We start from the raw sequence: 24,442 nt of genomic DNA, 5'->3' as shown, positions 1-24,442 counted from the left end.
AAGATCCTAATAAACTTTTGGTCAAAGCTATTATGCCAAAGTGCAAAGGAAATGGGCGAAAATTGAAAAGCTGGTAGTACAGTTCCTATGCATGGAACAGATATGGGTTTCACAAGAGTGAGTATGTTGGCTTGTTCTGTGAGGGTGTTTGGGGTGGGGTTTTTTTGGTGTGTGTGTGTGTGTTGTTTTTTTTCCCCTAAGCCCTGGATTTCACCTGTTATTTTAATATTAGTTCTTTGACCTGCCACCTGCCATGAAGAAGCAGTTCTTGATTCTTGGACTCTATTTCTGCCCTTATTAACCTGTGAGGTTCATAATGAAGTTTTCTTGTTCTCTTCTGTCAAGCGATGCACATCACATAAAAGAAGGGCTTGAGTGCTTGGCTTTGGAAATGTAAACATTTTTTCAATGCAGTTGTTATATAAAGTATCTTTTGTTTGAACTACTCAAGTTTCTGAAACTCATTGCTGTACAACTTGTAGGAATCTGTACCTGCAAAGATGCTGTGATGGAGCAGATCTGTGTAGTTTGTATCAATTGGTTCTCCTTTTTGGATCAGATTTTAACCTTGAGTAGCAGGTGTCTTCGTGGCTACACATCACTTCAGTCTGCCTTGAGCCTGAACTGCTGCGGACGTGGTGATTTTGCCGTGCTCTCCCTCTTGGCTCTCAGCTGTTCATTCCTGCCAGCTTGCTTTTGCTCGTGTTGATGTTTTGGTGTCACGCTGGGAGCTGGATCAAAGATCAGCTCCAATGGGACACAAGGTTTGTTTGTTTTGTTGTTGCTTGTTTTGAGCTGGTACAAGAGATGGGACGGGTTGGTGACGAGGAGGTGGCAGCTGTTTTGGCAGGAGCCCATATTTATTTTGGAATAAAGTGACTGTGTAGCTGTAGCTAGAGATTGTAATTCATGTAATCAGTTAGTTGCACGATTAATTTGGCCATCCTGTTATATAGCCAGCATTCCACTAAGCAGCAGAAGATCCCACTAAGCTTTTTGCAGCTTCAGGCTCTCTGAATAGTTTTAATGTGCAGTCAGTTTTGCTATCTTCGTGTCACACTGAGCAGTGTTTTGTGCTGAAGTTACCTACCAATTTTGAAAGGTCTTTTCCTGGGAGGTGAGGAAAATGATAGTTGGAATAGTCCGCAGTAAAGCGGCTAGCTAAGAAAATGGAAAATGTTAGCCTCAAAGGTCAGTGTTTCAGAAAGCTGAGAACCAAAAGGGTTAGTATGAGAAGTTGTGTAATCTTTTCTATTTCAAGGGAGACTGACCTCCAGATGGCATAGAAGTTTGTGTATGTATCCATTCTCTCAATTCTGATCGACTGGAATGGAAGTCATAAAATGAATGGAAAAAATGTTTGTGGGAGGAAAAAAACATATTTGAAAAAATACTAGATTAATGTTTGGGATTTTTTCAGATATAGTTTGTCTGCTTTGCTGGACTATACTCTATTTTACTGCTTTAAATTATATGTGGATAGCATTTCTGTGTCCTCATTATGATCATTTCATGCACTAATACTGAAGCATAAAGCAGATCACATTTGACTTTTTTTTTCTTTCAGAAAACCAGAGAAAGAATGGGATAAGAATCTGAAAGACTGCTGTAATTGCCCTGTTGTGTTCCTATTTCTTAAGCACACCGGTGTCACACTGCATACAAGTTTGAATAGGTTTAAGCTTTTGTTTTGGAGCCACTAGTTCCAAGAAAAATAAAGTTCATAAGTACTTAAACGAACATAGTTTTCTTTGCCTGCTTAACGTATGTTCAGACAGTATTGAACAACAGAGAAGTCAAGTGGCCCATTCAAAACGTAAACACTATTTACCAGTCCAGTTTTGAGGAAGGTGCTGTCAGGGGTGGCAGGTGGAAGAGGAAGCTAGGAACTCCAAACCTGGTAATGTAGATAGTTCCCACTAATTTACTTCAGTTAGTCAGGGCCATTCATGGTAATGAATGTTATTTAGAGTTTGTGTGGTTATAGCCTCATCCTGTATTTCAGTACTTTCTAAGTAATGTATTTGGAAACATCTAATGTCAGTGTGCATGTGTAAGACCAAATATTTATCCTGGTGGCTGCTGTATTTCTTGCAATTATATACATGCTATAATAAAAGGATAGAGCCCGCAATGAATTTGTCTCAGATTTTCACAGAAAAAACCCCGACAAAACAAAACGAAACCCACAAAAGTTACATTTTAAATTGTTGGCATTTTGTTGAAGAAAGAAGCTTTAACTTGCAGCTTCCCAGATCTCTTGGTTTGGGTTTGTATTTTTTAACATTTGTGTTTTATCTCAAATGTCTAAATACTGCAACTGATAAAAGCTTTTAGGTTGCAGAACACTTAATTGTGGCTACAAGCTCCATCTTTGGCTGAGGCATAACAAAGACTGAATAATACAATGCAATGCTTGCTATAATCTGTCTCCCCAGTAGTAGGTCACTGTGACATGCCTTATTGAAAAACGTAAATTCAAAGCTCGGGGCGGGGGGAAGAAGGAAAAAAGTAAAAGATATGGAGATAATGGGCAGGATAGTTGCTAGTAATCTAACCTATCTTGTGCATATTGGTTTCTAAAGTATTGTGGAAACATAGATCAGTGTTCTGTGTTAGCTTGGTTAGTAGCAATAAATACCTTATTCCTTAGGTTCTTCAGAGTGGGAATTTTCCTCTTTCTTGTTAAGCTGTTTTTATTAAGAGAATTCATCTGGGAAGCAGAGATGCAGGATAGTGTATTTCCCTTGGTTTAGCATCTGGGCCAGTAGACCAGAAATCGGAGGAAAGGCACCGGTTGTATTTTGTATTGCTTTTGATTTATACTTATCTTGGCCTTAGACATTACTGTGTTTTCAGGCAAAAAGTAATCAAATTTGTAATCCACACATTGGAGCTTTCATGTGTTGTTCCCTTACAAACAAGTTTCATTTGTTGTTCTTTCCTGGTTTTGGGCTGCCTACCTGTGTCTTCTCTAACTTATTTCAGTGACGGGAAGCATGTGATAAGTGCACTTTTCTTCTGTGTGAGGTATCTTACTGTGTGCCTTAGCAAAAATGTCGCTTTGTAGCTATAGAAAGCAGTAAGTCATACTTGTGCTGGGTACAGGGTATCAGAATTTCATCCATTTTAATATTACACTGCCTTTGAGTCTGCTTGATAGGAAGGGATTGTTTGTATGCTAACACTTAAATGCGTGCATGATTTTTTTTTTTTTTTACAAGGATAATGACTAGTAGATGGTAACTGACTAAAATGTTAATGTGTTGCGTAAGGAGAAAATGTGACAATTTCTTGATGCTGCTTCCCTTCTTTGCACTTAGCCTTATGCCCAGGCAAAGGATCCTCAAGGGGGAAACTCACTATGGGTAGTGAGAAAATTATTAATTCTCTTGACCATTAACTCCCCATGCTTGCACTTGCTGATTTATAGATGTGGATTGGCATAAAGAGGTAAGCTGAAGTGATGCGTTGAGCAGCACACCATACAGTCCACTATTAAAGGTAAAATACTTGGTTAAACAGTGCTGCACAGACAGATACATCACTATACAGATGAAACTATGACTGTTACACACTGCTGCAGTGTCAAAAAAAAACAACAAAAAAACCCAACAAAAACCCCCAAACATTTGCTCTCTACAGGTGAAGTTAAAGACAACTACTGAAAAATAGGTTAGCTAGGGTAATAAAAATGCTCAGCTTGAGCCATTGTGTCAATTAGGGTTTTAATGTGAAATATTAAAGGCAAAAAACTAAATGCTATCTCTGTGTATAGACCTTGGGGAGTAGCGTTAAGGGTAGCAGACGGATTCATTTCTCTGTCATGCATCAGAGATCAGATCAGCTTTGTATTAGCATGCTGGTAGTGACGGATGTAGGCATTGCACATATAAATAATAATTTTGGCTGCCCCCCAGCAAAATACTTAAGGGAGATCAGAGCGCCTACTTTGGACTCTAACTGGAGCCAAGGCAGCACGTCAGTAGTCGATGTGTCTGAGCAGCGGCCACAGCAAGTAGTGGGAATGAGGACTTTGGAAATAGGTTTGGGAAATTTTGCATGTGACTACACCCTAGGAGGTAGTTTCCCGAGCAGCACCCCCACGCCACGCGTGGCCAGCACAGACACGTCCGTGGTTCGGTGGTGAATGAGGTCTGGATGCAGATACAACCAAAAAAAGCCTTTTTTTGGCTGGTCGAATTCCTCGGTCCCGTCCATCAGCTGGTACAAAGCCAGGGCAGTGCCAGGCAGGGGCCGCGGCTGGAGCTGGTGGACAGGGCTCAGCAGTCGCTGGAGAGATGCGCTTTCCTGTCTTCCAGGCTGAGACGTTTTGCGGCCAAACACAGCAAAACTGAAGATGATGCAGGAGCCTAGATATGCCTGTGTCTAATGTGGCTTCTAGTTCTTGCTCTCCTCAGTCATGATGCAGGTCGGAGGCTTGTCTTTCATCAGATAAGCACCTGCAATGTGCCTCTATTTATTACTTCTACAAAAGCAGCGGCTGCCGTAGCTTTTTTCAAAAAAAATTGCCATGCTCTGGAGGAAGACATGATGACAATGGTACCTGTTTGATGCAATGATTTAAAACCCGGGGAGCGGGAAGAATAGATCCTTTCTCAATTTAAGGAGCTTGGCTTGTGGCTTTTGCCGTTAGGTGTGGTCTGTAGCAAGCGGGCTGTTTGGCACAGCCCCAGCTCGCCCTTCCACAATCAAGAGCAAAAGGAGGTGCCTGACTTCCAGGAGGCAGTCGTGGCCCTTGACTGAGACCCTTGCTCTTGGTCCTTTTTCCCAGGACCATTTTTAATATAAGCTTCATAACCCGTTCTGGGCTCTGTAGAGCCCCTTCAGAAGACCAGGTTCTCCCTGGTAATAACCTTGGCAGTGACGTTTATAACTAGAAGGCGGAGATCCACCGCACTGAAAACTGGCTGCTGATTTTTAGGTGATCTCGCATCTATTGGAGACAACTGAGTATGCTTTCTGGATTTTGGCTTTTGGCATTTGAGCCACACGGTAAATTCGGGAAGCAGCTCCTGTGCTTAAACCAAGCTACTTGTGCTTTGATCGGGGCCTTTCCTGGCTTTAGCAATTAGTTCTGTATTTTCTCTCTTTTAAAAAGAAAAAGAACAAGTTCGCTTCCGTAACTTCTTGCTTTTTTGAAACGGACCTTTCAAAAGATGTTAGACCTTTGCTGGGCAGCTACTCTCTTAATGGAAGAGCAGTGGTTTTAAAACGGGCTTTCCAGTTGGGTCAGCGCCCAGCTTGCAAACGTGTGGTGTTTTCTCATTTGTACAGATCCAGTGTCCATCTTGCCAATTTGTCTGGTGTTTCAAGTGCCACTCTCCCTGGCATGAAGGCGTTAACTGCAAAGAATACAAGAAGGGAGACAAGCTGTTGCGTCACTGGGCCAACGAAATCGAACACGGGCAGAGGAATGCCCAGAAGTGTCCAAAATGCAAGGTGAGCTGCTCTCCCTTGGCTTGCAGGTAGTGGCTTCAAACCGTTTAAATATGTATTTTAAGTAAACATTTGTAGCTTCTGCTCAGCATTGGAAATGGAGTTCACGCTTGCTGTGCAGGTTCTTGTCAATGACCCATTGAGAAAAAACAGGTCAGATGTTGCACTTGCTGGTTCCCACACTGATTCTGCAGAATCTCTGCATGTAAAAGAAACATTACGGAAATCGTAAGAGGGGGCTTTGATGGATGCTTATAATGAATGTGTGCTACAGAATAAATTATTCCTAAAATAAAGCTTTAAAGAAATGTAAAGCTATAGAGAAATATGATGCCCTAAGTCAGGTTTTCCAAAGAGCTTGGGTGAATTCAATTTCTGAGTAAGGCAGAAAGTACTCTATCAGCAAGTTAACTAAGGGAGACTAAGGTTTGGCAAAACCAGAAGTTTTTTAGAATTAAATGTCAGTTCTTCACAAGCCTTTTTCATGTTTTAGTTTAATTGTCAACACTAAAGTGCAGTCCCACGCCCTAAAAATGTGATTAATCTCTTCCAGGATAGGAAGTATTTCCCACTACTCAAATGAGATGCAGCAGCCCCACACACCCCTGCCCCGGCTGCCCTTAATGAGGGTGGCCATTATGTTTGTTCGCTATTTTTTTTCACAGCACTTATTTCCAGCTACTGACAGAGTAGTAAGTCAAAACCTTGAGAGCACCATGGTGGTGGGAGACTGTCCTTTTTTTTTTTGAAAGGGAATACCTAATCTGAACCAATCTGTTGCTCCACATCTACTTCATGGAGAGGACAAAGTAAGGAAATTGGAACATTTGGTAGGAAATAAATACTGAATGGGAAGATTTACTTCTAAATGTCCAAAGTACACTTTTGTCACATTTTGAGCCTTACCCTGTGCAAATAAGAGAATGTTTCAGTTTACTAATTATTTTATTTTGGTCTTGGGGAAAGAAATGCCTGTGATGCCATAGCTGGAAATTGAAAGATTTCAAAACACTAAGAAAAATTCGGAAAGCTCTGAAATCAGCAGTTGGTTGTTTACCCTTCCTCCCTCACACACGTGACTTTTTAACAGAGTTTTAACAGCTTGCTGTTTGGCAAGAGTTGATAGGTTTGAGCCAGTTCTAAAAAAGTTCAGTTTCTCGGAAGTCTTACAGTAAAATCCTTTCACAAACTTTGTTCCTTTTGGAGTGAGAAGTAGTATGTTTTGGTTTTAATTCTTTGACTTGTGTCCAGATTCAGATTTTAGGACAATGCGAATGATGTAACTACTGAAATAAGTTGTCCAAAAAAAGAAGAATAAAATGCACCAAGCAAAAAAGTATGAATGTGGAGAAGCAGGGGGAAGAGGGCTGCTAGCTGGAAAGAGAAAAGAACTACAACTGCTAACAGTAACGTGTTTATCATTAATAACTTTCAAATTTAAAATGCCAAATATACAACTGTTCTCACCATCTTTAAAAGGAAGGGCTGGACGCTTGAAGCTTAGGCAGGTTAAGTCGCTCATTTTGAAGCCTAAAGTTGTATGAGTTTGGCTATTAATTTCAAAAAGACTTTAGCTTTCTTTTCTTAAACAAAAGAAAATAAAACCTCCTGCATAGTGGGAGGCAGTATGGAAAGTTATGAAACTAGCACAGATAAAGAACTTTTGTTAACAATTCCTTTCTGGTAATGTGGTATTAGAAGTGAATATTGAAGAGACAGTTCAACCTTTTCATAAACTGTATTGTTACCCCCACTCCTGATACTTTTTCTTCAGAGGTGAAAAAAATCCTTCCTGCCTACAACCTCCAAAATGTTTATATCAGCACATTGTTTGTTTGTTTTTAAATCAAATCTATAACTAGCAAGTAATCAAAAGAACTACTTAGCCAGCAGTTAGTGGTACTGTTCTTTTTCTTTTTTCTTTGTGAATCGATTATTGAGTAGTTATAAAAAATACATCTTATGCAGCATTCTTCATCAAAGCATTAATAGATGTCTGGGCACATGGGGATAAACATACCAACAGTTAGCAATTTGGAGTCAGGGGCATTGGAGCTAATACTTTCTCTGCCTCTCTCTCCAGCTCTCCTCCCCAAACCTGTATATAAAATCAGATTGAATCAGATGACTGTCATATTTCCAAATAAAATAGAGAAAAGAGTGACAGAAAACAGAGTTGGTAACATACTATTTGATTTATCCTTGTTCTGGATCCACAAAGGCAACATTTCAGGTGACAACATACTTTATTTTGCTATGTGCATATAGTCTACTTAAAGAACCTCCTTCATGTTTTGGATAAAAATTTTCAGCAGCCAAAAATGACAAACACATTGAGGAAAAGTCAAGATTAAATTGTGTCAAGATATCAGTATCCAATCTTTACGCTAAAACTGAAGCTAATGGAAATTAAAGGTAGAAACTTCAGTAGAGGTAGAATTTCTTTACTGAGATAACTTGTAAAATGACTGGTAACTTCCAAAGTGTGATACTGATTACAGTGTAAACTGTGACCATATTTTACAGATGACTTCTGGAGATAATTATATATACACACAGACAAATATACACACAGACTCTTTCTTTAAGTAGCCGTACCATGGAGAAGTAGAATGCACAGTTATTATCTTGTCTGGGTGTGCAGGCGAGAAAATGGGATCGCTCTGATGGGGGGGGTGGGGTGGAGGGTGTCTATAGGCAGATCCCTAGGCAAGTATTGACAAGTTTTTCGGTGTTTTTGGTAGGTGCTTTGGAAGAACATCATCCTTTGTAATGTGACTAGTAGCAGGCACTGTTAAATAAGCTTAAACTTGATTACTTTTTCCTGTAGGTGGACACAGCTTTAGTGCATCTAATAGGAATAGCTTATATTTACCTGGTCTCTCTAAGCTATGCTTACATAAGCAAATAAAAATATTACACGTCAAAATACATAATTGTGGATTCGTGTTGTGACTATATGTCAGTATGGAAATACTGCAAAATGCTACTTTTTAAAACTATATCTTAAATTAATTTTGATGTATTTTTTTGTTTTTAATAGAGCCTTTTCCAAATTTATTATACACTATTTTGAGAAACTCAGAGTAAACTATTTTTTCTCAACAAGGCTTTTCTAAAAAGTGCTGGTCTTGTTCTAGAGGGAGCTGGCTAGTGAGTGCATATTTGCTACATAAAATCCTTGCCTTTTCATAAAATCCATAACCTTATTTGTCTTTCCCCACTACTGTTTTAAGGTTTATTTTTTTACAATTTCTTGCAACAACATGTTGGCAGCAAGATGCCTTTTTCCCACAAGCGGTTTTACAGTACAGCAAACCAAGGAAGTACTTCATGTTGGTGTTATCGTACCGCAGATTTGAAAAACAACACTGTCTGAGGAAACACCAAACAGCAGCTCTAGCTTAGAAAGCTTTGAACAGCAGTAGAAATTTAAGTAAACAAGGATGTCAATGCAAATCAAGGACTATGTACTTCTTATCTGCAGATTCACTGTTTGGATTAATATGAGCGTTACCAAATAATTTGGGGCATAGTTTTTGAAGGTGGCCTGCAAATCAGTTCTCATCCTCTGCAGGGAGGAGACTCCTTGTCCTTGCTTGTACGTGAAGCGATAAAGCTGTGCACCAGGTTTTCTTCGGAAAGAGTGGAGGAGAAATGGCCACTCTCGCCCTCAGATCTCTTGGAAGTGATTTCCCTGGAAGATTTTTGTGAGAGGGCACGTAACATGCAGAGGGGCTGTAAAGGGAGGGTCTGAAATAGCCGCTGTGCTACTTCAGTTGTTTCCTTAAGACTCTAAGCTCTGCGTGCTTTGCCGTCGGTGCGTAATTGTCTCCCCTCTTGTTCTGGGAGCCGTTCGTGGGTTTCCAAATGACTCGACCTTTCCCCGTAGGGTGAGGGTCCGTCTCTGGCTTTGAGCAGGCTCTGGGTGCGGGATGAAGCCAGTAACGCTGACCGAAAAGCTCGGAGGCAGAAAGCGAGCTTGCAGTCGTGCTCCCACCTCGCCTCCGAACCCCGCACGGCCGCAGCAAACCACAGGGAGCCGCGTTCCCAGCCCCGCGCGTTCCCAGCCCCGCGCGTTCCCGCCGAGGGAGCAGGAGCGCTCGCGTGGCATCTGACCCGTCAGCCATCGCTTTCCCGAGCTATGGCTTTGTCATCCGTCTCTGTCAGTGGATTATCCCGCGGGGAGGGGAGGCATGCCCGTGTGAACCAGAGCTGAAGTTGATTTGGTGGGATGTCACGTCTTAGGACCCGACCGAATCATGCGGAGCTCATCTGGTGTTGTCAGTCTGCGTGCATATGGCAGGGAGTCCAAGCCCCACACCGAAGGTTGTTTGGAGTTTTTTTTTATTATTTGATTTTTTTAATGAAGTCTCTCCTCACCAAAAGAGGCAATGTTTTTTGCAACCAAAAATATAGGGAGGGACAACCAGGTGTTTCAAATTTGCAGCTTTTGAAGACAGTTATATATGTGCAGATAAGTATTCGCTAAAAGTTTTTTAATACTTTACTTTTTGAAGAAGCAAAGATAAAGTACATGTAGTTGCAGTGTGTCCGTAAGCAAATACATCCTCTATCAACTTCTTTGTGTTTTAAGAGGACGTATGTCTGGAGGATTTAGAGCAGAAACAAGTAGATTCAGAAGTGATTCAGGAGTGGTGCCTGGCTAACTGGAGCTGGGATGCTTCCAGGAAAGCGTGGGTAGAAGGATGGCAGGCAGTGTCCAAGAGGTGCGTATTTGAAAGGTATTGATGGTAGAATGTATAAAGCTATTGCCAGCAGCAGCTTGAAGTTCTTACTACCAAAGAAAATGAATTTATTTTTGAAATACGAGGTAGTCTTGGTTTGCATTTAGGGCTTTTATAGGCTCCAGGCTTGTACAGATTTTCAGTTAGGTTGGATGGTAACTTAATAGATTGGGTTGGTAAATTGGAGAAGAGAAAGGAGAATTCAAAAGTCTTGATTCAAAAAGAAAAGAAAACAACCAGGTAATTCTCATTAGTGTCTTAAGATCTAATTCCCTCATTTACATTGTGAAGATGGAGATATGTCACTGAATCAGCAGATAAGGAAAGGTACCTCTAAAATTGCAAAATTCTTTATAGTTGCTGTCTGAATTTCAGTCCCCTGAAAAACTAATTGGAATTGAATTTTAAAGTTAATTTGTTGAAATACATTAAGTCACTATTGAAATTCCTTAATTTCAGTTCAAGTTAATCTCTTAGGATTTAAATTAAGTAAACTATGGCTCCGTGAGTAGGGTCAACATTTTTTCATATAAAACCTGAAAAGTAAAAGCAAAAGTCAAACTGACGATATCCCTTTTAGAAGAAAATAGTGTATAACTTCAGAAGTTATGTTTAACTCGCTAAAATATTGGGTAGACTTTTCTTTCCACTTTGTTTGCGGTCAGTGCTTAAATGTGAAAGTTTTGAAGTCAAGTGGCTTATAAAGCTCATCAGCAATGGTATTTTTTCAGGTGCTTCTGGAAAGCATGGGAACCTGGGATGCAGCAGGTTGGTGATCCCTCGGGGTGGAGGGAGATAATTGCTTGGTCAGTCTGTTTGCATCCCTTCTACGGGATGAATGCAAGTAGAATACTTGCCCGCTAGAATGTAATGTTTTATGGCCCAATCCTTTCTTTTGTGAATGTCTTTTGCCCTCTTATGTGTAAAAGAAGCATTTGAAAGTGTAGAAATAGGAATTCTGAGATCACTACGGTTGGCACTGGGAAGTTGGCAGGTGTACCTGGAACTACTGTTAACTACATCTACCCTGGAATCTTCTACCTGAAGTAGTGCTGGTGGAAAATGTCCCTTTGTTATGTGTTTAAAGTGCTAGTTTCAGTAGCTGTTTGGGTGAGCGAGGTTTCTCAGGTCCCAGATGAACCCTGATCAGCACCAGAGAACAAACCCCCTCGACCCTCCCAAAAATGTCGGATGCCCCAGGAGTCACAAGCCGCTCTCGAGGTGAGAGGCTGCAGTTGTAGCTGAGATTTCGGCGTCTCTGCACTTGCAGGGCCACTGAGCGGGGATGCCTTGTCTTTACCTGTACCTCCCTGCAAGATAAATACATGTAGATATGGGTAAGAATTTCAGGAGGCATTTGTTCATCCACTGGAAGGTTCAACAAATAAAATTCCAGTTGGAAGTCAGGGGAAAAAAATATTCCCAGGGACGGTGGTGAAGCATGGGACAGGTTGCTCAAAGAGACTGTGACGTACCCGTACTTGGAAATTTTTAAAATCTAGTTGGATGAGGCCTGGAGCAATCTCATGTGAGTTTGAAGTTAGCCCAGCTTGGAGCTAGGGGTTGAAATAGATGAACTTCGAGGGTCACTTCCAACCTCAATTATTAGGTAATTTTATCTGCCATTCCACTGTGGAGCACGGTCTCGGGACAGGGGAGTCTTTAGCAATTTTGTGAGCTAGGAAAAGTGTGTGTTTACCACCCCATTTAGCTGTATTTTCAGTTGGCAAGATTTAGCAGTAGCTGTGTAATCACAGTTGATTTAGTGAAATACTCAGCCCCAGGACTACCCTCTCTCCTAAGACGCTCGCAACTATTAACTAAAACTGAAGCCTTACCAAATCGGTGCAAATAGGTAAATCTACCAGTTTTGCAGGAGAGTAGGTGGAGATACAGGAATGGAGCTATTTATGCAGGCAATCAGCATAAAGATGGATGTAGAACCTAGGCAGCCCAGCTTCACGCTGTACTGCGGGCATTGTGACAGCTTGGTGTAATTCTTTTATACGATTTGTGGAATCTTTTTTTTTTTTTTTTTTTTACAAAAAAAAGTCCATACTTTTCAAATCATTCACTCTAACAGCAGAGCCTTTCTGGTGTTTATTGTAAAATGCCAAATCAATTCGTGATGATAATGGGAAAGGGAGTTGGGCCACAGGTGGCATAAGCAGGAAACCCATCTGTGGAAGGGTCAAACAGAGTTCTTAACTATATTTACTGTACTGCTTTTATTTTAAATAAAGTTTGGTGCTAATGTGTCTGCTTCAGTAATAAAAACAAATTTTCAGTGAGGGTAGGGATTGCTCGTTCTCATCTGGTACAAAGAGTGTTTAAACAAAGAAGGAGGATTATATGGAAAATTATGTATGGAGATCTGGAAACAACTATAACTCGTATTTGATGCTCTGAACCATGCCTTAGAAAACCATTATTGCCTTAGGACAGCTGCAGTATTAATTAAGGCAAATGCCTAGTTAAGCAGGGCGTTGCTTGCAGTGTCTTTTCATTTGATGCACGGACTGCACTGGGTGGTTAGTGCCTATTTTCCTGTGCCTACGGAGGGGGGAAAAAATAATCTTTTTTTTTCTTCCATTCATACAGATCCACATCCAGAGAACAGAAGGGTGTGACCACATGACCTGTTCACAGTGTAACACTAATTTCTGTTACCGCTGCGGGGAGAGATACCGCCAGCTCCGCTTCTTCGGAGATCACACATCAAACCTCAGTATCTTTGGATGCAAATACCGCTACCTCCCCGAGAGACCACATTTAAGGAGATTAGTGCGAGGCTCTGTCTGTGGTGAGTGGATAAATGTTCTTTGTGAAGAGCTGCACAATGAGGTGATTTGGGTGGAGGGCATCAATAACAGTTAAATAAAAACTAGGGGTTTAAAGTATTGGATGGGCAGCCTGTTGTTTAGTTATGTAGAAGGTGGTTTATTAAATATATTTAAATATAAAGCATTTGTGCTCCCTTTTTCAATGCACTGTGCATGAATAAGTATTGTGTCCTCTTCTGATAGCTTCTGTTGCCTAACCTTTTTTAATAATATGTAAGCATACTGGAAAAATACTGCCAATATGCATGTTACTGGCTGTGATTGTTATTCTAAAAGCATATAGAAGTGGATCAGAGCAGGAAGCTTTTTTAAATGAACCTCTGTGTCAAGGATCCATTTGAACAAAGTGTTTGGATTTGAACCTGATCTGGGTTTGAAAAACCAAATCACTCAGGTTTGCCCATTTAAATAGGAGGACACTTATCTTTTAACTGTTAGCTTTGGTTCAGGTAAAATCCAGCTTAAAACAAAATACAACTATATACGTTAATTTCTCTCACAGGAATATGATGCCAAAAGCTTGACTTTTTTTGTTTAAAAAAAACAAAAAAGGCACTTCTAATTTGCTATTGACCCAGATGTATACCTGTCTCAACCTATAGAAGCACAAAAAAAATAGGTAACAAAGTAGATTATTACCTTATGTGGTATCTTACATATACATTAAGTTCAGTCACTATAGTGAGTTTACAGCATGAGTATTAACTGTTGAAAACTGGGGGCCTACTAAGGAAAATATGACTTTTGTACTTTGAATTAAGGCATAGAAATTGAAGATGACTTGGAATTCACCTAGGATGAGGAAATGCTTTGAGCTTAATCAATTGGTGATGTTGAATATAGAGGTAAAAGGTAAGAGAGTGAATGTGTGGAAATAGAAGTCAGCAGACCTGCGGTGAAAACAATACTCCTGAGCCAAACATGTTCCAGTAAGAAAACTAGGTGATTTCCATTTTAGAATAACAGAAGAGTTGGCACACAAACTAAAAAAGAATGCCGATCTTGCTGCTCTGCAAAGTTGTGGGAGACTCACAAACCTGGAATGCTTGTTTAACAAATGACGGTAAGTCATCCAGGACCATTACTTTGACCTCAGGAACTTGCAAGGCTTTAGAACAAGCTTTGAGAGAGGTGAACTAAAGATACAGAAATAAATAGTAAAGTGGATGAAAATTCAGAATGATTAGATGTGCCTACTCCTGATACATTTTGTAGAGATAAATTCCAGCACGTGAGAAGATTAAAGACAATGCTGGCACTAAAGCACATGAGTATTAACTGTTCATGAATAAATTTAGGCTTAAAATTCAAGAACCATTTCAAAGCGCTTAGTAGGGTTTCAGAAGAGCTTTTAGTAAAAGCCACAATGGCAAACAATGTAAGCTGTTTTAAAATGCATCTTGGTACATTTGATGGAATTAGCATCTATGATAGCAAGGGACTGTGCTCAGAGACTTTACCAAGTTTGTGCTGCTCACATGCAGAATCATGGGTAACCTTATTCCAACATTAAGCCTTCTATGTACAACGGAGATACAAATATAAAATAGGTCAGTTTTATCATGACATAGATCTGCAAAAAAATAACATTATTATTATTATTATTGTCTTCTTTTTTTTTTGTAATGGTTTCCATGTGAGGTATCTAAATATGCAGTTGGCATGTTTTAATGCCACACACAAAGTCCAAAATACAAGTGCATGTACTGCATGTGTGTAACTACTATTAAAATTATTTTCTATTTTCCCTGTTTGTTGTTTTAGGAAACAATAATACAGAACCTTTTCCTTTTAAAAAGAAACAGCTTCTACTAGTAAGAAAGAAAATTAGTTTATTTGCAAACAGCGACTTGGAGGCAGTAAAGAAATTTGGAAGAGCCTATATGAGTTAAAGTTCAGTGGTGAAGATGTGTATGTTCATAGTTATAAATAACATGCATAGAGAAGGTATAAGACATTTTACTTTCATTTCCTGTTTGCTAGTGTACTTGTGGTTTGCCTTAATTAGTGAACCAAGAAAGATTAGCAAAGCTCAAAGCCTCAGCTTAAATTTCTCATAGGGTTTTCTGTTAAAAACTTCTCTCCAGGACTATCTCTGTCACACGGTGCTATTTCTCACAGGACTGGTCATCATTTGAATAGAGGCAGAGCTAGCTGAACCTGCCAGCACATGTAGTAATTGCCCTCATTTTTACAATAGCTTGTTAACACGCAAGTTGACAATGATTCAAAGAATTCTGCGTTGATACTCATGACCTGAAATCCCTGTCGTCTCCAGAGCTCTAAATTTTAATATTGATCCTGATATGCTTTACGAATAACTACCAAAACACTCCAGAGCCCTAACAGAACTCACACGTGAAAATAAAAAAAATAAAAGTTTCAACAATTTACATCAGATTAGAATTCAGGAATTCAGCTCGCTGCTCTTCCTGCATTGGATTAGATTTTGGCTGTGATGGGCATATGTGAGCCAGTCTAGGATTTTTGTACTTTTTTCACACAAGTGCATGTGTGGATGTGCACACGTTTTTTTTAAGAAGGCATTATATTGTTGTAAGATTATGTCTCCTTACATTTTTCTTTTGAGACAGTATAATCTCTAACTGTGATGCAGTGTCAGTTCAGTTTGTGGATTCTGCCATCTTGAATGGTGGAAATTTGGCATGATCAGCTGTCTTTGTAAAACTTCAGCAGAATTCATCTCTGCCTGTTAATTGGGCGAGTGTAAAGGTCTGTCTGGTGACTTGTCCCCAACAGCAGTCAATTAAAAATAAGATCTCACTGCCTATTTCCAGTAATCATTGCTGTAGACATTTCCTAGTTAAGGTTTGTATCTGAACCTTTGCTTAATAACTCTCAATAGATGTATCCTTAAGTTTTGGCTTCCACAACATCTCTGGTAGGGGCTGTAGGATTTCACTATGTGTTATGTGGAGAAATATTTCTCTGCCTTTTTTTTTTTTTAATTGATTGATTCCTGATAATTTCCTTGGTTACTTCTGTTATCATGGAATCGAGTAAATAATAATAGCTTGCTTACCTTCTCATATTTTTCTTTTATAGTCTATCAGATTCTTCTTTGCCATGATTTTTTTTTCCTTTTTTAAGCTTCCTTCTTAAAAGATCAAGTTGAAAACCAAGAAATGTTTCATTCCAGTTAGGGATCACACCTCGGCTCAGAGATGTCCCAGTAGCTAGAACTGTAAATGTAAATACGTTAAGGCTTTACCAGGCAAGAGGGGAGCATTATCATCAGTAGGTGTTACTGTACAAGCCTGGCTTTTGGCTCCATTCTGAGAGTCAGCAGAAGATGTTAAAAAGAGGAGATGGTAGCAGAGAGATAGGACATTAAAATTTAGAGACTATGCTTTTAGGAACATGTAGGAAGAAATAAAGGTTGGATTTCCTGTAGTAAAATGTCTTTGCTAGTTATCTAAGTAGTGGAAATTGAGAGGACATTATCTCCTCAGTGGGTGTTGCTAGATACATTTTCTTCTGTGACTTTTTTTTACTTTCGTGCTCTGGGGAAGAAATACTTTTTTAAGTAAGTGCGATGATTTTGTAGCCTTGTGCAGTGAAGGTTTTTTGGCTTGTTTCTACCAAATCTGGGTGGGTGGGGTGTGTAGAAAGGAAAGAACACTTCATGGCAGGCTGGCATGCTACCATGGTTTCTGTTGAGAAGCAAGTGTTTGTGCCTACAGTCACAAACAGTTCTGTAATAAAAATAAGGGAAAAGCATTTATGGCAGCATAAATTTAAACATAATTTTCTTCGTAAACCAGTGGTTTTGTAAAGGTAATAGAAGTCTCAGGGAGAAGAAAACCTGGGAGCAGAATTGGTCTCTGAATTTGACATTTCTCTCCCTTCTTTAGCCAGCGGATTTTTTAGAGAAACTTTGTCCTGTGACCAGTACAGTAAGGTGAAATTGCTTTTAACCTTCAGTCCCAGCAGACTTAGAGATTTCATTCTCATAGTAATTATTTGGCTAAGTTGTTGAAGGCAGAAAGTTTGGTTATAACTGGAGTTAGCGGTGAATTGCACAGCAAGGAAGAACATGTTCAGCTATCTTACGTGTACTTAAGATGCCACTTAAGTACCACCTGAATTCAGCTGGATGAATTATATTCAAAATCAGTTGCTAGGTACTTCATGGGTATGTAACAGGACACAACACATGATGATGCCGTTAAAGCAAATAAAGTGTTTTGGCTGGTACACAGCATTTCAGATAGGTAAATCTGAAAGCAGCATGTTTTCAGATCTGACTGACATGTTCTCCTGCCCCAGGACAGAGTGCACAGTTCACTTTATGTATGCATGGCTTTGAGCACTGCAGAAGGAAACTTGTATTTCTAGGATCCAACCTTCATTAGCAACTTTATCATTTAAGGCAGCCTGATTTGTAAGAAGTCGCCTGTATATACTTGATGGGATGCATCTTCTAAAACAGATGCAGACTTCTATTAGAATTTAAATCTACAGAGATGTGACTGTCGTGATCTCTAGGTAGATGCTTTTAGTGGCTCTGTTACTTAAAAATATTGTCGTGGTTTAACCCCAGCAGTAACTAAGCACCACGCAGCCGCTCACTCACTTTTCCCTCACCCAGTGGGATGGGGGAAGGAATCGGAAGGAAAAAGGTAAAATGCATGGGTTGAGATAAGAACAGTTTAATAAAACAGAAAGGAAGAAACTAATAATGATAATAATAACAATAATAAAATGACAATAATAATAAAAGAATTGGAATATACAAGACAAGTGATGCACAATGCAATTGCTCGCCACTTGCTGACCGATGCCCAGTTAGTTCCCGAGCAGTGATCCCCCAGGCCAGCTCCCCCCAGTTTATATACTGGGCATGACGTCCCATGGTATGGAATACCCCGTTGGCCAGTTTGGGTCAGGTGCCCTGGCTGTGTCCTGTGCCAACTTCTTGTGCCCCTCCAGCCTTCTTGCTGGCTGGGCATGAGAAGCTGAAAATCCTTGACTACTTAGCAACAACTGAAAACATCAGTGTGTTATCAACATTCTTCTCATCCTGAACTCAAAATGTTGTACTAGCTGCTAGAAAGAAAATGAACTCTATCCCAGCTGAAACCAGGACACATACAATGATATTTAGACTCGGAAGGCAAAACTTTCTTTTATGTTAGTGATTAAATTTGTTTTCTATAACTAATATATTAATTTTTTACATGGCAAAGAATTCTCTAAGGATTTATAGGGTTATATATATATTACCCTAAAACCTGCAACCAAACCCAAAGTTATGCAAGAGAAAAATATTCCCTCATGTTTCCCTAAACGTTTCCTCATTTTGCCGAAAGATATTGTTCTCTATATCACAAGTAATGCAACCCCTCTGAGACATCTGCAAATACAGTTATTACATTACCACAGATGTCTAAATCTTCATGCTGAGTAACCCAGTAGAGAAATTGTTTACCATCAATTTGAGTAGAATTGTAAAAATGTTCCCTTTGAGGCTTGTTCTATTTACAACCATTTCTTTTTAAGTTATCCTTAAAAACTAGCTTTGAATATTACCAGGCTGGCTATCATAACCTACTGCTGAGTTCACCACATGGACTAATGACCCAAGATTTTATTCAGCTCTGAGGCGAGTTTTACATTTGCTCTCTGCTAGCAGTCTCGGAGCTGACGGACATAGGGCAGTGGATCTTTGGAAGTTTAGTGCCTGCAGTAAACGTCCTCAGTCTCAGCAGCATTTCTTGGTGTGTCACAATTCTATGGTTAAGAGCCTCATAATGCTTCACACTATGACAAAACGATGTGTATAGGACTGGAATTGGATATAAAGTAATGTTCAATTCAGATGTATAAAATGGGGCATTTTATACTTGTTGCAGTCAATGCTGATAAAAATGGGGTAAAAGGTATATATCTGCTGCTTTGCAGTGATTGCTGATTTGTGCTCTTACTGATGGTAACTTGTGCAAGTCTTGCTCACCTCATGTTAACTTGTTCCTTAATTTTAGTTCACAAAAGTAAAGAAAGATAAAGAATTTAAATGTGGTAGATATATATGGAGAAAAGGTTTTCTGTTTTGTTTTTAAAGTTTAACCTTTAGAAAGAATGCATTGATAACCAGAAGAAGATACTGTCCCATGACAATGAAAGGTCATTTTATCCTATAAGTTCTTGGAACTACACAATACTCATAACTTCATATTCACAGGCAGAAAAAAAAAGACACTCATGCTTTATTTCAGCTCTGAGTTAGTTTGTCAAATGTAAGTAAACAAGTTCTTAAACTGAATTAGCTTAGGAACCATTCTTTGTGTCTGCAAAGAAATTACTCTAGTCAGAAGCTAGCTTAGCCTTTTCTGCAGACTCTGTTTCTGTGTACTTAGTCCCAGTTCAGTGGTTTAAGTTTTTAATAATTTTAGTACCAAATGTCATAATTTTCTAACACTCTAATTACACGGTTATTAATAAAGAGAGTTCATACCTTAAAACAATCTTATAAGCTTTGCTTTGAAATTGTTAAAGGCTCTGGTAATATTTTTAAATGTTTTTAATCGTTCATTTTTTTGAGTTTTCTTGAGGTTTCCCATCACTCCACATTCCTTCTCCTGTCTACACTTGAGTAATTTATTTCACAACTTCTGTGTGTGTAGAATGCAGCACAGTGGAGTCCCAAGAAGGTCTACCATTAGGATGCCTAGCAACTAGAGTAATAACAATAATATTTGCCAATTTTTTTCTTCTAGGAATTAATGTTTTGCACCCACAACACTCCTATGAAATTTAAAAGCTATCAAAACAGAGCATGAAAAGGACCAATTCATCTAACTGGTGTAAAGATTTCCAAAATATCTCATTTTTCCTTCAGACTGCCCAAATTAGTGGCTCAGGTTATGGAGAGGCTTACATCATTATTGCATGAAGTAATCCATTTACTGAAATCAGATCCAAGTGACTTGAGAGGGAAGGGCAGGGAAGAGGGAGGTAACAAACTCACTTTTCCTCCCTTTCTAGAGGTGATCTTTCAAACACATGCTTAACTTAGAGAATTGCTTAATTTCAAATCCCTGGTCAGACTGCTGCTGTATCGGTAAAAATGCCTGCCCTGCTGTGTTTTCAAACAGCTGGGACAAGTGACATCTTTGGTCCAACCACTCAGCCAGCACAGCTGGGGAGATTCTGCCGTTCAGTCGAAAGCATGCAATGCAAGAAAGATAATTTGGTTTCAAAGTTTGGTTTCAGCTTAGGTGTTTCAGAAGGAACCCTGCCTTCCCTCTGTGCGTTTCTACAGCTCATGAACTCAACAGAAAAAAAGAATATGAGCATGTTTGTTTGTTCTTATGCTCTAGCCGGTGTGCCGCACGACCTTGCTGCCTTACTCATCTAAGAGCAGCAACATATCCTTTTCAATGTTTATCCCAAATAGAGTTGGCTGTGGTTTGATTTAGACCTAAATCACAACTGTACACGAGGACTTCACCGTAGCCTTTTAAAGCAAGCGGCAGCATATTTAGAGGTGATGGTCTCATCGCCTTGAGCTAACCTAAACTCTCAAAGATGCTGGTTTGCTCGGCATCTTTCCAGGCTGGTCGCTGTACAGTAGGATTCTGGGGGAGCCCAATGATAGTAGCTTCATAGCTATCACGTTCCCGTCGATGCCTGAGGGATTTCGGAACGGAAACAGAAGTAAATGCAAGCTAACTGTTAATATACAAAATGAGCTGTGCTTGGAGAGTTGTGGTGGGTGAAGAGGGCAGCGAGAAATGTGTGCAGTGAGCTGGCTGAGTGCCGATAGCTCCTAGCTGGATTTATAGGATGGATTTACAAATATGAATCCTAGTAAAGCATTAAAAAAATGAACCAGCCTTTGGGAGGCCAATATCGAAATATTTATGGATGGTTGGAAAGGGAAAAATAAAGTGCCTACTTTGAACTGTATAATGAATTTTGCATTTCAGCTGGAAAACTACTCATTACACCCCTAATACTGGTTCTGGGACTGGCACTGGGAGCCATAGCTGTTGTAATAGGTAAGAGTTACGTATGTGAGTGAGTCTTGATTCTGATTTTGCAGTGACTTTCTGTATGACATCTCAGTATTTTCATCTCAAAGAGATGGACACAAAGTACGGATTTCATAGATATTGTTTTAGTATAAAGCACATGACTTTTTTTAGAAAAAAATTGCCTTTAGGATTTTTTTTTTTCTTACTTGCATTTTGTGCCTATTAGCTTTATCGGGTTTTTTTCCCCCAATTATTTGGTTTTCTGAACCAAAATCTTTAACTAGTATAGTTAAACTAGTAAAAAGGCCAGAGTCATTTAAACGTAGTCTTGGGGCCTGGCTGACTTGGACCCTCCCTTTAATCACCCCCCCAGTGGATCACAATTCTAAGATCATGGCCATGTGCATGACAAGATTTTTGGGGCACTAGGCATAGTCCCAAGAGCTCTCCAGCTTGAAGGTGCAACAACAGCAACAACAAAGCAGCAAATTGGGATGAGTCAATCTCAAAATCTGATTCAGTGCATAGGCTGCCAGATTGGATTCCATCACAAAAAACGGTACTGTGACGAGTTCGGTACAGTATCAAAGCTCTGTTAACGTGGTTGTATTAATGTGGATGTAGTTATTCTAGCAACTCTGCTCTTTGCCTGGCTTAACTGAATTCTCCCGCAGAAATGAAATAAGCCATAATGATAAATGTGTAATTTTGCTCATCTAAGTGCATATCCACTATTTATGTTGGCAGTAATACGTCAATCGAGGATAATGCTGCTTCACAACTCGTCACCAAACTACTTACTCCATTGAAAATTTGCAGCGTAGGCCCAGTCCTGAGGCGTGTTGAAATGTGGCACCTTTATTTTGATACAATAAAGCCAAAATATACCAGGATAGTTACATTAATAAGATTGTATATAACCAAAATACCATGACAGCTTTTCTAGACTACATCTGGCCAAATAAGGAATATTGCTATTAATTTCAGTATTTAGGCTAAGAATAAGTATCTTTTTCCTGTGTCAATATTCTGAGTTGGATTCACTGAAGATAGATATCTATATATGTAGATATATCTATCTTAAATATTTATTCTTTTTAGTGGCATTTTTATGCCAAAAATATAGGCGATAAAGACTTCTCAGTGCCAGTAAAGCTTATTTTGCTCAGCAATCTGGTATAATCTATGCTGGGAAAAAAACCATTCTTTCCCTATATTAAAAATTAAGAGGGTTTTGCAGTAATACAACAGCAGTAATTGCAGTAATACCCAGTATGCCACTGAAGTCCCATCCAAGGTATGGCCGGATAAGGTACGATCAAGAAGAGCAGTATAAGCAGTTCCAAAAACATTAAGTATTGATAGGAAAGTTTTGGGGTTGAGGTAATTATACCAATATTTACTGCCAACACAACTGTTAAAGTAATCTCGGTATCATAGCTGAATACCATTTTACACCATTTACAAGGCTATTGAGCAAAGCAAGGACCCTGGTGACTGCAACAGTCTTTTTTATATGTTGTTACTGTAGTGGTGTCTGAAAAGGAAATCTTTCACCATTTCTGTCAGCTGGTGGCAAGAGAAAGGGGGAGATGCTTCTCATTTGGGTTTGAAAGAGTACCTCTTAAGACAAACTATTTTTCACTTGAATAAATCTGATTTATTTATTTACTTTTCCTTTTACAGCTTCCTTTCTCTCAAAAGACTTTTAAGAATCAATAGTTCCCTTCCCAGGCAAGAATAAACATTTGGTATTACTTCACAATAGATGAGGATGTTTGTAAAAATAAATATTATTAAAAAAAAAAAAAAAGTAAAGCTATAACATGCTGCCTCTATTGCATGTGAAACTGGTTGAAAACCAGTTTAGTTAAATTAGCCTTTGATTTAGATCTAGGGATTGCCAAAGTGCTTTTAAAAGTTTTAAGCTTGTACCTTATACAAAACAGCACGGTTCAGGAATTAATTTGACAGAGACGGGAGTAGGGTTAGTGGGAATTAGTTGTAAAGTAAACAGAAAGCGTAGCTTAACACGTTACCGAAGAGACTGTTACAGGCTAATATTTTTTTTCTGCTTGTCCAAACACCTTGTCTAAATTCTCTTGAGACATGGAAAGCTGCATCTGAATACTCTACGTACATTGAAGGAACACGGCGCCCGCACAAAGAATTGCATTTAATTGTGGTTTTCTTCTTATTTTCTTCTTTTGGCAGGTTTATTTGTGTTTCCTATCTATTGCCTTTGTAAAAAGCAGAGGAAAAGGTCACGGACAGGTATGCCCTGGTAAGGATGGACCTTACTCACCTGAACTGAGCTGGTCCTGCAAGGGCTATACGCGCTTTGTGCAACAGAGCAATACAGTGCTGGTAACAGCATCAAAGCCACCGCCCTGGAAGAAGAACAGGGGATCTCCTGCCATCTTCCCTCAGCCGAAAACACTACTGCAGACCAGAAAGCCTCTTTGCTCTGGTGCACTCTGAACAAGACGGGCCCCCTGACTGCTGCTTTTTCAATGTTTGGGGTTTTGGTTTTTTTAATTATTGTTTTGGAGGGGTTTTTTCGAGTCTGTTTCTGAACTAGACAATCGAAGTCTGTATTGTAGCCACAACTCTACTACCGATTTGGCCTGTGAAGAAAGCATTTAACTGCTAACATGTGCTCCGTTTTAACTTCAGTGTTGGCCTTTAAGGGGGAAATGCTTAGAAGTGTTTGGACTCTTACTGTATACTGAGCATACTACTTTTGGTATTAAAAACTACTTCTGTAAATAACTTCCATCACACAGCATTCTGTTCAGCATACCGAAACCCCGTCACATGCCGGAGCACGACAGCTGGTCATCTTCCGAGTCCTCCTGCTAGCGGGCGAGAGCGTAGATTGCCACCGCCAAACTGCAGTGCCTCGGAGGGAAATATCCTTGGTATTGAAGCTCCGTCATACTTGCAAATACCCTGATTGGTTTCACTTCAGTATTTAATTTATCACAGTCTATTGATATTGATTGGGGGGTGTGTGACAGATTTGTTAGAAGAGGACAGCATTTTGAAACTCTCCCGGTACAGAAAAAAATGTGAAGGGTTTAGATAACAAGAAGCATCAGTGGCCTGTTCTGCCCCAAGATGTCCCTGAAGCGTGTTTGCAGGGAAGGTGGAAACCTGCTTTTCTGTTCTGACCTGGCATATAATACACGTGCTACACAGTAGTTGTGTGAAGATTGACTTCATGAAATGTTATAACCTAAATAGCACGTTTTGTTTGTGTAAGTAGGCTACTTAGAGCATCCACTGATGTCTCATGAGGAAAATCTGTGAATTTGGGGTAAAGGGAGGGATCATGAATTCTTAGAGACCGTTTCATTCTTACTCTCTGCTTCCAGTGTTTCTCTTCCTG

General features: G+C 39.6%; 1 protein-coding gene across 2 annotated transcripts in view; it reads left to right on the top strand.

Annotated features, from left to right (window-relative positions):
* RNF217 (ring finger protein 217) overlaps positions 1-24,028 on the top strand; it is a 60,612-nt gene extending 36,584 nt beyond the window's left edge. Inside the window, exons 3-7 of one of the 2 annotated variants that reach the window (XM_010562518.1) lie at positions 5,299-5,463; positions 12,810-13,011; positions 21,004-21,075; positions 23,266-23,541; positions 23,617-24,028. In XM_010562518.1, coding sequence (XP_010560820.1) covers positions 5,299-5,463; positions 12,810-13,011; positions 21,004-21,075; positions 23,266-23,339 — 513 coding nt within the window. In that variant the 3' untranslated portion in view covers positions 23,340-23,541; positions 23,617-24,028. Of the gene's footprint in view, positions 1-5,298; positions 5,464-12,809; positions 13,012-21,003; positions 21,076-23,265 lie in introns of both variants that reach the window. The other variant, XM_010562517.1, reaches the window with a different exon arrangement.
* The last annotated feature ends 414 nt before the right edge of the window (positions 24,029-24,442 follow it).

Source organism: Haliaeetus leucocephalus, unplaced genomic scaffold, assembly GCF_000737465.1.
Source record: "Haliaeetus leucocephalus isolate CR32 unplaced genomic scaffold, Haliaeetus_leucocephalus-4.0 Scaffold160, whole genome shotgun sequence".
Lineage (NCBI taxonomy): Eukaryota > Metazoa > Chordata > Aves > Accipitriformes > Accipitridae > Haliaeetus > Haliaeetus leucocephalus.
The sequence above is the reverse complement of the archived record's forward strand: the minus strand, read 5'-3'. Positions and strand labels throughout refer to the sequence as shown.